The sequence below is a fragment of the Triturus cristatus genome, chromosome 7 (genome assembly GCF_964204655.1).
Source record: "Triturus cristatus chromosome 7, aTriCri1.1, whole genome shotgun sequence".
NCBI lineage: Eukaryota > Metazoa > Chordata > Amphibia > Caudata > Salamandridae > Triturus > Triturus cristatus.
In genome coordinates this window covers 181,984,742-181,999,598 of record NC_140590.1, presented here as the reverse complement: position 1 = coordinate 181,999,598, position 14,857 = coordinate 181,984,742, and the positions used below count along the sequence as shown (strand labels likewise).

General features: G+C 45.2%; 1 protein-coding gene across 1 annotated transcript in view; it reads left to right on the top strand.

Annotated features, from left to right (window-relative positions):
* Positions 1 to 14,857, top strand: part of LOC146809173 (sodium/potassium-transporting ATPase subunit gamma-like) — a 155,005-nt gene that overhangs the window by 133,645 nt on the left and 6,503 nt on the right. The window contains exons 3-5 of the mRNA XM_085615962.1: positions 1,794 to 1,868; positions 6,242 to 6,275; positions 6,373 to 6,404. Coding sequence (XP_085472088.1) covers positions 1,794 to 1,868; positions 6,242 to 6,275; positions 6,373 to 6,404 — 141 coding nt within the window. The remainder of the gene's footprint in view (positions 1 to 1,793; positions 1,869 to 6,241; positions 6,276 to 6,372; positions 6,405 to 14,857) is intronic.

Below are 14,857 nucleotides of genomic sequence, written 5' to 3'. Positions count from 1 at the left end.
ATGCTGTTCCTTTCCTCGTGTTGAGTCTCATGCTGTCCTCACTGTGTGGAGTTTCATGCTGTCCTTTTCACTATGTGGACCCTCATGCTGTCCTCAGTGTGTGGATTTCCATGATGCTCATCTTTATTTGTGGAGTTTAATGCTGCCCTCAGTGTGTGGAGTTTCATGCTGTCCTTTTGCTTGAGTTGAGTTTCATTATACCTTTCTCAGTGTGAGGTGTTTACTGGTGCTTCTAGCTCTGTGCGGAGTTTCATGCTGTCTCTCCTCATATGGAGTTTCATGTTCTTCTTCTCCCTTGTGTGGAGTTTCATGCTGTCCTACTCAGTGTGTGGAGTTATATGATCTCCCTTTTCTTGTGTGGACCGTCATGCTGTCCTTGTCACTGTGTGGAGTTTTAAGCTCTCCTCAGTGTGTGAAGTTTCATGGTGCTGCTCCTCTTTATTTGTGGAGTTTCATGATGTCCCTTTCCTTGTCTGGACCTTCATGCTGCCCTTGTCACTGTGTGGAGTTTCATGATGTCCTCTGGCCATGTGTGCAGTTTTATGCTGTCCTCGCTGTGTCGGGTTTCATGCTGTCCTCACTGTGTGGAGTTTCATGCTGTCCTTGTCAGTGTGGAGTTACATGATGTCTCTCTCCTCACGTGGAGTTTCATGATGTTCCTTTCCCCTGTGTGGAGTTTCATGCTGTCCTTGTCACTGTGAGGATTTTCATGCAATCCTCATTGTTTGGAGTTTCATGCTGTCCCTTTCCTTGTCTGTGTGTGGATTTTCATGCTGTCCTCTGGCCATGTGTGTAGTTTAATGCTGTCCTCACTGTGTGGGGTTTCATGCTGTCCTCACTGTGTGGAGTTTCATGCTGTCCTCGTCACTGTGTGGAGTTTCATGCTGTCCTCACTGTGTGGAGTTTCATCTGTCCTCTGGCCATGTGTGAAGTTTCATGCTGTCCTCACTGTGTGGCGTTTCATGCTGTCCTCTGGCCATGTGTGGAGTTTTATGATGTCCTCACTGTGTGGAGTTTCATGCTGTCCTCACTGTGTGGAGTTTCACGCTGTCCTCACTGTATGAAGTTTCATGCTGTCCTCACTGTGTGGAGTTTCATGATGTCCTCACTGTGTGGAGTTCCATGCTGTCCTTGTCACTGTGTGGAGTTTCATGCTGTCTTCACTGTGTGGAGTTTCATGCTGTCCTCACTGTGTGGAGTTTCATGATGTCGTCACTGTGTGAAGTTACACGATGTCTCTCTCCTCACGTGGAGTTTCATGATGTCCTCACTGTGTGGAGTTGCATGATGTCTCTCTCCTCACGTGGAGTTTCATGATGTCCCTTTTCCCTGTGTGGAGTTTCATGATGTCCCTTTCCCCTGTGTGGAGTTTCATGATGTCCCTTTCCCCTGTGTGGAGTTTCATGATGTCCCTTTCCCCTGTGTGGAGTTTCATGATGTCCTCACTGTGTGGAGTTCCATGCTGTCCTTGTCACTGTGTGGAGTTTCATGCTGTCTTCACTGTGTGGAGTTTCATGCTGTCCTCACTGTGTGGAGTTTCATGATGTCCTCACTGTGTGAAGTTACATGATGTCTCTCTCCTCACGTGGAGTTTCATGATGTCCTCACTGTGTGGAGTTGCATGATGTCTCTCTCCTCACGTGGAGTTTCATGATGTCCCTTTTCCCTGTGTGGAGTTTCATGATGTCCCTTTCCCCTGTGTGGAGTTTCATGATGTCCCTTTCCCCTATGTGGAGTTTCATGCTGTCCTACTTAGGGTGTGTGGGGTTTCATAATATCTCTTTCTCTTACAGATTATGAAACCTTGCGGACGACAGGCCTGGTCCTCGCTATTGTCATGTTCCTCCTCGGGATTGTAATCGCACTCAGTAAGTGTCAAAGAGGGATCAATGTGGTGAAACGACCAACCATACACATGGAGGTAGAACCCCTTACTGCAGGCCTTAGAAACGCCCCCTCTCCCCATCACTCACGGCATGGAACCTTAAAAAACACCCATCAGTCATTTCATAACATCTGCTATCAACGTGGAACCACAAATTCTCCTGTTACTGATCAGGATCATCTGTATGATTCCCCATCACTTCAAAGCCCTATTGTACAACATAATCGCCATGTCTCTCATTAAAGTATTGAGTCGCGAGAAAACAATTGATACAATAAGCACAGGCAATGCCAATAGGTCTGGCTTTAAAAGAATGTTGTATGGTAATATCAAGCATTACGAGTGAATAGCATGGCAGTGCATATGTATTTGTGTGGAAGTACAAACTGTAGCTTTATATTAGTGTGGGTTAAAATGCCAGGTGATAGTTGCACTAACAAGTCAGACCTAAAAATCTATGTGGGTTACTGGCTCCTTCCATTCCATCTGTGCTTCTGCCAGCGAAAAACATCAATTATCTAGTTACCTGCGGCACTTTATTAGCATTCCAATGTTCTGTGTGTGCCCTTGAAAGGTCACACTTTCATGTTGCCTGCTCACCAGTTTCATGCTGTCCCCAGTGTGTAGAGTTTCACATTACTTCTTTCTGTGCAGAGTTTCATACTGTCTCTCTCCTCATAAGGAACTTCATGCTGTCCCATTCCTTGTGTGGAGTTTCATACTGTCTCTCTCCTCGCATGGAATTTCATGCTGTCCCTTTCCTTGTGTGGAGTTTCATACTGTCTATCTCCTCGCATGGAATTTCATGCTGTCCCTTTCCATGTGTGGAGTTTCTTAGTGTCTCTCTCCTCGCATGGAATTTCATGCTGCCCCTTTCCTTGTGTGGAGTTTCATACTGTCTCTCTCCTCGCATGGAATTTCATGCTGTCCCTTTCCATGTGTGGAGTTTCTTAGTGTCTCTCTCCTCGCATGGAATTTCATGCTGCCCCTTTCCTAGTGTGGAGTTTCATACTGTCTCTCTCCTCGCAAATAATTTCATGCTGTCCCTTTCCTTGTGTGGAGTTTCACACTGTCTCTCTCCTCGCAAGGAATTTCATGCTGTCACTTTCCTTGTGTGGAGTATCATACTGTCTCTCTCCTCGCAAGGAATTTCATGCTGTCCCTTTCCTTGTGTGGAGTTTAATATTGTCTCTCTCCTTGCATGGAATTTCATGCTGTCCCTTTCCTTGTGTGGAGTGTCATACTGTCTCTCTCCTCACATGGAATTTCATGCTGTCCCTTTCCTTGTGTGGAGTTTCATACTGTCTCTCTCCTCACATGGAATTTCATGCTGTCCCTTTCCTTGTGTGGAGTTTCATACTGTCTCTCTCCTCACATGGAATTTCATGCTGTCCCTTTCACTGTGTGGAGTTTCATACTGTCTCTCTCTTTACAAGGAATTTCATGCTGTCCCTTTCCTTGTGTGGAGTTTCACACTGTCTCTCTCCTCGCATGGAATTTCATGCTGTCCCTTTCCTTGTGTGGAGTATCATACTGTCTCTCTCCTTGCAAGGAATTTCATGCTGTCCCTTTCCTTGTGTGGAGTTTAATACTGTCTCTCTCCCCCCATGGAATTTCATGCTGTCCCTTTCCTTGTGTGGAGTGTCATACTGTCTCTCTCCTCACATGGAATTTCATGCTGTCCCTTTTCTTGTGTGGAGTTTCATACTGTCTCTCTCCTCACATGGAATTTCATGCTGTCCCTTTCCTTGTGTGGAGTTTCATACTGTCTCTCTCCTCACATGGAATTTCATGCTGTCCCTTTCCTTGTGTGGAGTTTCATACTGTCTCTCTCCTCGCATGGAATTTCATGCTGTCCCTTTCCATGTGTGGAGTTTCTTAGCGTCTCTCTCCTCGCATGGAATTTCATGCTGCCCCTTTCCTTGCGTAGAGTTTCATACTGTCTCTCTCCTCGCAAGGAATTTCATGCTGCCCCTTTCATTGTGTGGAGTTTCATACTGTCTCTCTCCTCGCAAAGAATTTCATGCTGTCCCTTTCCTTGTGTGGAGTTTCACACTGTCTCTCTCCTCGCATGGAATTTCATGCTGTCACTTTCCTTGTGTGGAGTATCATACTGTCTCTCTCCTCGCAAGGAATTTCATGCTGTCCCTTTCCTTGTGTGGAGTTTAATACTGTCTCTCTCCTCGCATGGAATTTCATGCTGTCCCTTTCCTTGTGTGGAGGGTCATACTGTCTCTCTCCTTACATGGAATTTCAGGCTGTCCCTTTCCTTGTGTGGAGTTTCATACTGTCTCTCTCCTCACATGGAATTTCATGCTGTCCCTTTCCTTGTGTGGAGTTTCATACTGTCTCTCTCCTCACATGGAATTTCATGCTGTCCCTTTCATTGTGTGGAGTTTCATACTATCTCTCTCCTCACATGGAATTTCATGCTGTCCCTTTCCTTGCACAGTTACCAAAAACCTGCTCCGCTTCCCTAGAAAAACTCTGCAGAGTGAAAGGGCAGAACTTGTTCCGAACTACTGCAAAATCTCATTGTGACATCCACACCCAGACTCACCACCTCCATTTGAGGAATAAATTCACCTTTACATCACAACCTACACTATCTTCACATGGCACCTCTCACCTGCATCATAAGAACCCACAACATTAACATCCTCTCCTACTCCGATGACACTCAGCTCATCCTCTCCTGCATCAAAACGAGCAACACCACAATGAACAACTTCAACACCTGAATGTCAACGTATGAAACTGGATACAAGAGATCTGCCTCAAACTCAACATGGATAAAACAGAGATCCTGATCTTCCGAAATAAAAACTCCCCTTGGGACACTCCCTGGTGGCCCCCGACCTGGTTCCTACGCCCACACCCACAGACCACACCAGAAACTTCAACATCATCTTTGACAACAAGCTTTCGATGAACAAACAAGTAAATGCCGTGGTCGCATCCTGCTGCCACTAGACGCACAGTCACCCAGGCCTACCTTACCAGGAGACTTGACTATGGCAGCACACTATACATTAGCATCTCCAGCCAACTCATGCAAAAGATGTGGGAATGTATGAATAATATTAAAGTATGTATCCAACCTGCACTGTGCATGTTAGCCTGAGGGGGGTGGAGGTAAGGAAGGGGTAGGTTTGAAATGGAATGAAGATGTGCATGTAAACAAAACGTGATGAGATAATCATTTGTTGAAACTTGAAAATCTAATAAAAATCTATTCACTAAAAAAAAACTCATGCAAAGACTCAAAACCATCCAGAGCTCCACTGCCAGTCTCATCCTAGACACCCCCAACCGAGACGAACTGCACTGACCTCCCATCCAGAAATTTAGCAAATTCAAGTTTCGCATCCATGACTACAAAACCCTCCACATGGCAGGACCAGCCTACCTCAGCGACTGACTCTAATTCTACTAACCCTTCAGACATCTACAATTCCCTTCTTTCTCCCTTGTACAAATCCCCCACATGCACAATGCAAGACAGGAGTCGCACTTTCTTCTTCATCGCAGGCAAAAGCTGTAATGAACTCCATCCTCATATCACAACTGCCACTGCACTCCTCAACTTCCACAAGAAGCTGAAGAACTGGATGTTCAACATATGCACCTGCTCCGGCTCTGGATACCCTGACAGTTGATAAGCCCTCAAATACAAATCTACATAACATAACATAACATAGCATAACACTATCTCAGAATGATTGATTAATAATTCTTTCCCTTTATAGTACTCACAAAAGGATCACTGTTTGGCACTACCTAAAATTCTACAGTCAGTACCTGCCACTCTTGCAGTGCCTATGTGGTGGCATGTCTTGGTGTATATCTGGGTATCCCAGCTTCACTTCCTGGTCTTACTGATAGAATACCTACATCTCTTACTGTCCCTCAACATGAACTCCCAGTGTCAGTGAAGCCCTTGTCACTTCACAGCACTCTGGGATCCTATGTTCGCTGTGGAATTTTACCCGGGAACCATGCATGACACTTGTAGTGAAACCCCTTGCATGTCACCTAGGCACTTCAGATCACCCCTCCAGTCACTGTATGAGGATTACTATGGAATGCAAGAACACTCTACAGAACCTACTGTGGAATCCTAGGGCATTCAGTGGCCCTAGGGGCACATGATACAGTTAATCCTCCAGTCACTGGATTTCACTGTCTACGCAGCCATGAGATCCCAGTATGTGCCTTCTCATGGTACTTGATGGGGTTCTGAGTCGGTGATAGCACATCGCTCTTTCCCTCTCCACAGTTACAGATGTATAACATGCTTTAAAGTTGTTGTGCTTGTTTGTCAATAACTTAACACTACCTCATTTCCTCTCCTAGGTAACAAGTTTAAGTGTAAACAAACGAATGCAAAGTAAGTACCATTTTCCCTACAAAAACTGCTGCCATGTTGTTGCCACTGTGTTCTTCCTTTTAATAATCTTTGCTCTGCTCTTCTGCTTCTCTTGCAGCCGCAGTGAACTGGATGGTCGGCAGAATGCCAGTAAGTAGAATCCATCTGCACAGATGCTTTTGTGGCAAACTGAGGAATACAAAAAAGTGATGGATGGAGTGCATTTATTAATCTGAGCCACTGGTAATTAGTCAGGGCCTCATCCCAGTCCATCATGTTTACCAACCATTCCACCTTAGACAGGAACGAGCCTTATGTAAACCAGCTCCGGTCCTGCTCCAGTAGGGAGTCCAGTCCAAACTGCCAGGCCAGATCGCCTCTGAAACGGACTACAAGCAACCCCAGACTGGTTTTGGCCTATTTGGACCTTGTCGATAATGTGCAGCTTTGTTCCAGTGACAAGGTGAGCATGGGACCCATGTCTGGGCATACCCATCACAAAATAGTGACAGGTGTTATGCTTGAATAATCTCAGGTACTAGTAATTAAACAAGCCACATCCAAAGCCATTGTTATTTTTACCATCATGCCACTTCAGACGGTAACTAGCCATATGCAAACCAGCCTTGCTTCTGGTCTTAAAGGAACAGTCAATCTCGAACTGTTGTCTGCACTCTTCCTATGGATGAGGAACAAGGCTGATTTCCATATGGCTGGGCCTGTCTGAGCAACTCATAACTCACATCTCCCCTTGTGTTGCTCCACCAAGAATCTTTCATGTGAGCTGGGCTTATGGGAGAGTTTTTGGGGTAAGAACCTACACAGGACCCTTCTCAGATTATGAAAGGAGTCCCACTATCACCAATTTATATTGAATTCAGTGAAATCAGACAATGTGTTAATGTATGAATGCGTTGCTTCTAGGTGAGAGGTGGGCCCAGTGATCAGTAGGATTGCTAGTGCACCACCAGTAGGCCACTTTGAGTGTCATTAATGGAAGGCATATTCCCCAACACTCTGAAAGATGAGCTAACAGGCTGGATTGAATGATTGTAGGTCTCAGTTTGAGTGGGCAGAGAGTTGCAAGGGATTCCCCTTTTCATTTATCTGCTAGGGATTTTGACCAGGTGATGTCAATCGTTCAATCTCGAAACCATCAAGGACTGTAGTGTCCTTAACCATACTGGAAAATGACTATACAACTAGCTTTATCACCAGGAAGAATTGGTAGTAAGAGCATCTTTGAAAGGGTCCTCGTAGTCTAAATAGTAGTGATTTTTAGGTCTCACCTGCAGGCAGCACGCATACGCTGGTGCTTGGTGATGATCTATAGTGTATCATAAAAGGAACTCTAAAAAAAGTCTTTTAGCCTGCCCATTACTTCTCATTCGTTGGTATCATTATCACTTATATTTGCTGCTTTCTAATTCGGCAGCACTTCCTGCGTCACTTCCATTTCTTTGTGTGGCTCATGGACCAAGTACAGATTGAGGTACTATATTTTCTTTTTTTCCCATTTTGTAGCACAACTTTGTCCTAAATTGGTCAAACCTGAGTATTTCAAACCAAAGCCTTGAAAATCCAAATAGTAGAGCCTTTTGGATTTTTCATTGTTTTCTTTGCTATGTTGTAAAGCTGCAGGCTGCTGTGCAGCATAGTTAAAAGTAAAGAAAAGCGCTATAAAGTGTCAGTGTTGACTGCACTGGTGATTTAATCTCTGACTAGATTTATTTATTTTTCAGTGATGATTCAAGATTTGGAAATGCTGATATTTACCACTGAGGTTTTTCATACCATTTGAAGATCATGGACTGTATCATATAAAGTGAACAGGAGGGGCTATTGCACAAAAAGCACACATTTAAGACTAGTCTCTGCCACAGTTTTAGGGTGATCAGTTTCTTAAAACGTTGTAGAGCTCTTTATCAATTTAAACAGTGGTAAATGGTTGCTCTTTTAGAAAAAAGCAAAGACATTTTTCTCTGACTCAAAATGTAGCCGTAGTTGTTGACATATCTAAAGAAAACAACACAACATAATACAGTAGCATACAAAAAGTAACATAACATCACAATTAAGACATATGGCACAACCCGAAAAACAGAAAGTGAAAATAGAATGCAACATAAACACAACATCACCTTGCATTAAAATAACGCAAAAACACAGCAGCACAAAAAACAACAGACCACATCACCACCCCAAAGATGGCACCCACAAATATATATTTTTTTTTTGCAAATTACCACTTCCAGAATCCTGTTTTCATAATACTGTGGTAAAAGTTGTTTGCACCAAGTGCATGAACGAGTAAACCTATTTTGTGATCCAGCTCTAGAAGTCTTAATGTGAGACATGTCTCTGCCATGGCTCTGGGCTAACATTATTAACAGCATTTGCACCTTTCATACATCTGTCAGATGGCATCATGTTTAAAAATAAATTCACAATTGGAAAGTGCATTTGGCAAATGAAGGCTTCTAAAGCTGTGCTTCTCAAATAACATGTTCAATACATATCAAGTTAAAAGCATTATCAGCATGACAGTCTTTGATGCACAGAGCAATGTTAACACTTTTGACATCCCACACGAAGGGACAGCTTTAAAACCACAGCAGTCTGAACATTTCGGGGTACATTTATGTAGCTTCAATGCAGTGCAGCGAACCACCTTGCTGCACTGCGTGAAAGGGAAAGGGCAGCAATGAGTGTATTCAACATAATACAATACAGTCCTGTCCGTTCCTTGGGCTGGAACCCTTTTGGCTGTCTAGCACCAACGCAGGCACCCTGGCACCTTGGTGCAAGGATGTCTGGGTTGTAAACACGATTGTTTTGGAGCAGAAAGGGACACTTTCCTGCACAAAAACAATCCCCTGAGGCATTGGGCGCTGCAAAATGCAGCACACAGTAATGAGGAGACATAAAGATATTTCTCCTCGTTACGCCTCACCTGGGAAAGCATAGCATTTTGATACATTCCCAGGTTTACCACTGATGGCAAATCTGGGAGTGCACCAAAACCAATGGGTGGCTGCGTGGGAACACCCACGCTCCACCCATTGAATGCCTCTCTGTGGCAGAGGAATGCAACGCAGCGATTTGCGCTACCTTGCATTACTCTAGATTTATCAAGCCACCCAGATGGTCAAGGGCGGCGCAACTCCTACATAAATATGCAACTTCTTCTTTAATATTTGCTGTTACTGTACTTACCACATACCAATTAATTATTTTCTCGATATCCCCGTGCTTCTGGGCAGCAACTTTGTTTGACAACTTCATAAGGTACTTAGTATTAATCTGTTCACACACTATATTTTGTAACAAGGTCTTCCTTGTCCTTAGGCTTGGAGGTGACACCAGCCCTTACACTGGCGGAAAAAAACATAGGAGGGTTTATGTGTTTTATTTCTGAACTACAGTGCCTGTGATTAAGAGTTTAGGTGCATATCAGCAACAACCGGTGATAATTATCGCTAAGCGCACTTAGCGCTAGGATAATTATCGCCGGCTAACGTGGATTTTTATCGCTGAGGTAGCGACATTTCTCCTATCATGTCAGGTCAGGAACGCCCACTTTGCATCTCATTAGAGATGCAAAGCTGGGCGTTATGAATTCGTGCGCTAATGCAAGGTTTCACGCGTTAGTGTGACCTTGCTAATAAGGCGATAAAATTATCGCTGCTTTTCGGCCGAAAACGGCCACAAAAGCGGCAATAATTTTCTATCGCCACGTTGTAGATATGCCCCCAAATTCTTAAAAACAACGCCTTAAAGTATGGTTGATGTCTACAGACTTTCACCACAAGGACAAAACCATTTGAATGCCTGGGGCAATGCAACACGGCAGGAATAGCATATTTGCTGGAGATGAGAAAATAATTGTACTCGAGACAGCATAGACCCTTCAGCACACAACAGCTTGAAACTCAATGTCCTTTGGTAATACATTAAAGAAGTAGCCCTCTCTCAAGCATGAGTCTAAATCAGACTTGTACATGTGTCACAAACCAAATACTCCCTTTCATCAAGTTCAGACACTCACACCTTATCACCTGTTCTGTGAAAGGTGAAGTTTAGATCAGCAGTAAATGTAAATGTATGTAAATGTAGTTGAGCTTATATAGCGCACAGCTACCCGCTGTGGGTTTCCCGGCGCTTGCTTAGGGAACCCGTCCTGGTATTCCCCTGTGAGATAGCAGGGTATCCACAAGGTGAAAGTCAGGCATCCCGCCGCGAGGGGCCGTTGTGGAGATTAAGCAAGCTATTGCCCAGAGTCGCAGAGTGTGAACCCGTGAGTCGAGGAGGCACCGGGGCGAGAATTATCGAGTCCGTGGAATTTTTAGCCCAAGACCCACCAAGGCGGGGAATTGAACCCTGGTCCAGGACCGATCTCAGCTTCCGGGTCTGCCTCCTCTAACCCCTGAGCCACACTTCTCCACTTCTCCAGCAGTCTTCATGTGGTGCCAGCCCAGGGTTGTTTTCCCCTCACCTGAGAGCAGTGACTGGTGGCTTCTCTCACCTCAGATGACATAAATCCACATTGAGGTGGTGTTGTGAGTTTTGTAACTGTTTATAGGGGTACATAATAGTCCACAAACCACGAATATGTAGTAATATTCTCAGTCTGCATGCACTTTCATTAACCCACTCTGTCTCTTCAATCTAGTTTGTAGTTTTGCCTGATGCTCTGAATAAGGACACAAGGGGGAAAGCAGGCTTCAGCCCCTCTGACACCCTCTCAGGTTCTCTCCAGCAGCCAAAGCCCCACCCCTGCCTTTGTTGCCCTGTCCAGTTATATGCAGTTTCCCCACATTGAAACATGGGTCTCAGTGGCCTAAAGACGTGCCTTTGTTTCACAAATTCCCCTTTATCCTTAATCCACATTGTCCCACACCAGTGTGCCATTACTGATGCTCTCTCAACAGCAGGGCATGTTATCAGATGCTTGCCTTTAAAACATTCTACATTTTAATCTATCTGGCACTATATATAGATAAACCGGATTGATCCACCACGTAGATCTTTGATTTGACAATTTTCTGCAAAACGGTCAATGCTTCTATATCACTTCAACTTCTTGGGCTCTCATTGTGGTGTTTAAACGGTAGGTCCATGGCTGCCTACCAGACAAATATACTGGTTTATGCAAAAGATGTGTCTGATTCAGCTTCTTCTGTGCAGTTCCACATCAGTTGCTTAAAAGCATAACATTTACCATTCATAACTCACTACATATTTTTTACCCTAACTGAAATGCACATATAAATATGCTACATCAGAACTCGTTAGAATAAACACCCTGGAAACAACACATTTAGTCTAAAATAACTTTTGATGTAGATTCTTTTATAGATTTTCAAAAAATATTACTAAAAGTCAAGGCCTCAATGGGCTTCAGAAAATTGTTACTCAATTAATCAAAAAACAATATTTCAATCCTATAATCATGTACACTAAAATAAACTTTACGATGGTTCCACCCTTTGTACATCAACTTTAAAACCTTGCATCTTCCTCTGTTGCCATTTAGCTTGTGCATGTGCAAGCTAAATAGAATCCAGCGTTAGCCGGCGATAATTATCCTCGCGCTAAGAGCGCTGAGCGATAATTATCGCAGGACCTTGCTGATATGCCCCTAAGTGAGGGAGAGAAGAATGGTGTCCACTGGGCATGCGCAATGAGCATTTTTAGATATTCACAATGGAGAGATCGCAGTACGTTTACAAAATATACAGCGTGGCCCCATGTACACTAGTCACTGCTGTTTTGGCATTTCTGACTGGAAGAAAATGCTCCTAACCATAAAAAGCTGCAAACTGATGCAAAGGTCCCCGTACCATTCGAAATGGATGGGTTTTCATTTAACGATTTCGGGCTTCAGCATAGGAAAGTTTTACTATGAGAACCCCGATTTTTAATTTTAAAAAATCACATGTTTTGGTTCCCCTTCATAACTTTGATACCCTTGGCTAATCCCTGAAATATGTGGCACTTTCAGGACTTGCATTCGGTATCGGGGTAGAAGTCATTCTCTGAATTTCAGTTTTTAAAGGTGTAGGGGGAAAATATTGGCATTCAGTGGTTGTCAATACAGGGAAGCTGGTCTTCTGCACTTCGAGGACATTCATCCCTTTCATCACAGAGAGTCACAAAAAGCCCCAGCCTCATGCATAGTAACGAGGTAGGGATTTTGGGGGCTCTCTGGAAAGGCCACTTTTGCAATGTGACTGATAAGTACCTCATGAAACAGCAGCATGAAAACCCTAATTCATTCACAAAATCCACTGCTGTTGACCTTACAGGTGATGTGACAGTCGACGTCACAAATTACATTGATAATATTTCACTGTTGACATAGAGAATAACCTTAGCATTGACATTAAGAATGACATCACTAAGGACACAATCAATCAATCAGGGGTTTATTAAGAGCGCTACTCACCCATGAGGGTCTCAAGGCGGTGTGGGGGGAGGGAGGTGGCACAGCTCCAGTCAGTTGAGGAGCCAGGTCTTGAGCATCTTCCTGAAAAGGTGCAGGGTGGGGGCGCGTCTGAAGTTGATTGGGAGCTTGTTCCAGGTCTTTGCCGGGATGTAGGAAAAGGTTATTCTGCCTGTTCGTGCTTTGCGGAGGTGCGGGGGTTCGGCTAGGGCGAGGTCGGCGGATCGGAGGTTTCTCTTAGGAACGTGGAAGGAGATCCTATTGTTGAGATATTGGGGTCCGGTATTGTGGAGGCATTTGTTGGCGTGGTTCAGTATCTTCAATGTTACTCTCTTAACGGGGAGCCAGTAGATGTTGCGCAGGTGTTGGGTGATGTGTTTGTGTCCAGGGATGCAGAGGACGAGTCTGGTTCCAGTGTTCTGCATGGTCTGGAGTTTGTGGAGTAGAGATTTGTTGATACCTGTGTAGAGGGTGTTTCCGTAGTCCAGTCTGCTGGTTATGAGTGTGTTGGTGATGGTTTTCCTTGATTTGGGGGTATCCATTTGAAGGTCTTTCAGAAGTTGCAGAGGGTGTTGAAGCAGCTAGAGGCGACAGCGTTGACCTGTCGGGTCATGGAGAGGACGGAGTCGAGTATGATGCTGAGGTTTTGGGCATAGTCTGTGGGGGTAGAAGGGTTGCCTAGAGCAGTGGGCCACCAGGTGATGCCCCATGCAGAGGGGGAAGGTCCAAAGACGCGGACCTCTGCCTTCTCCAAGTTGAGTTTCAGTCAGCTCCTGCTCATCCAGGATGCCATGTCCTTAATTGCTTCCTGGAAGTTGAGTTTGTTGGTGATGGGGTCCTTTTTGAGGGAGAGGATGAGCTGAGTGTCGCTGGCGTTGGATACTATGTTGAGTCTGTGTTGTCTGATGATGGCGACGAGGGGGGCCATGTAGATGTTGAAGAGCGTGGGGCTGAGGGACGATCCTTGGGGTACTCTGCAGGTGATTAGCGTAGGTTCGGAGAGGAAGGGTGGCAGTCTGATTCTTTGGGTTCTGCCAGTGAGGAAGGAGCAGAGCCAGTCGAGGCCAGATTCCTGTATGCCGGCGTAGTGGAGTCTGGCCGTGAGTGCGCGGTGGGAGACGGTGTCGAAGGCTGCAGAGAGGTCGAGTAGGATCAGGGCAGCAGTGTGTCCTTGGTCGAGGAGGGTGCGGATGTCGTCAGTGGCGGCGAGTAGAGCGGTCTCAGTGCTGTGGTTGCTTTGTAATCCGAATTGGGAGGGGTCAAGGATGGAGTTTCCTTTTATGAATTTTGTTAGTTGGGCTTTGACGGTCTTCTCTGTGACTTTGGCTGCGAAGGAGAGGAGGGAGATGGGTCGGTAGTTCTTGAGGTCCGTGGGATCTACTGAGGGCTTCTTGAGCAGGGGTCTGACTTCTGCGTGTTTCCAGTCATCAGGAAAGCTGCCGGTTTCGAAGGTGGGGTTGATGGTGTGTCGTAGTTTTGAAGCGATGGCGGCGGCAGCTCTGTGGAAGATGTATGGGGCAAGGATCCGTGGGGTTCCTGAGTGGATGCCTTTCATGGTCGATGTGGTGTCTTCGGTGGTGACTGGGTCCAGGAGGAGATGGTGGGCTGGCTGGCGTTACTGGAGTAACAAGAAGTTTCGGAGTCAGATGGCTGGCTGTTGAAGTTGTCAAATAGGTCATTAATTTTCAGGTGGAAAAAGGAGCCGAGTTTTTTGCAGAGGTCCTCGGAAGGGGTGATGTCTGTGGTTTCGCTGGGGGGCTTGGTGAATTCCTGGATGATGCTGAAGAGTTCTTCGGAGTTGCTGGAGTTGGCAAGGATCTTGTTCTGGATGAAGGTCCTTCTGGTGGATTTGATGCGTTGGTGGTATTGTCATGGTGTTTTTGTAGGTGGTGCGATTTCCCGCCGTTTTGCTGTTTCCCCAGTTTTTCTCGATAAGTCCGCAGGTGCGTCTGGATTCTTAATACAAACAATAAGACACAATAAGATTTCATTGTCTGAATATGTGTTGCTATTTAATTATGTTATGCTGCTAATATCTGTTATTTATTGGTAATTTATTGGTATGAGTATTGCAAGGTTATGAGCAGTGCATTTCTGGGGGCCGATCCCTGCTGCACAGGACCTTGGGTGATGTGTAACATGGGCTGGCTGCAGGGCT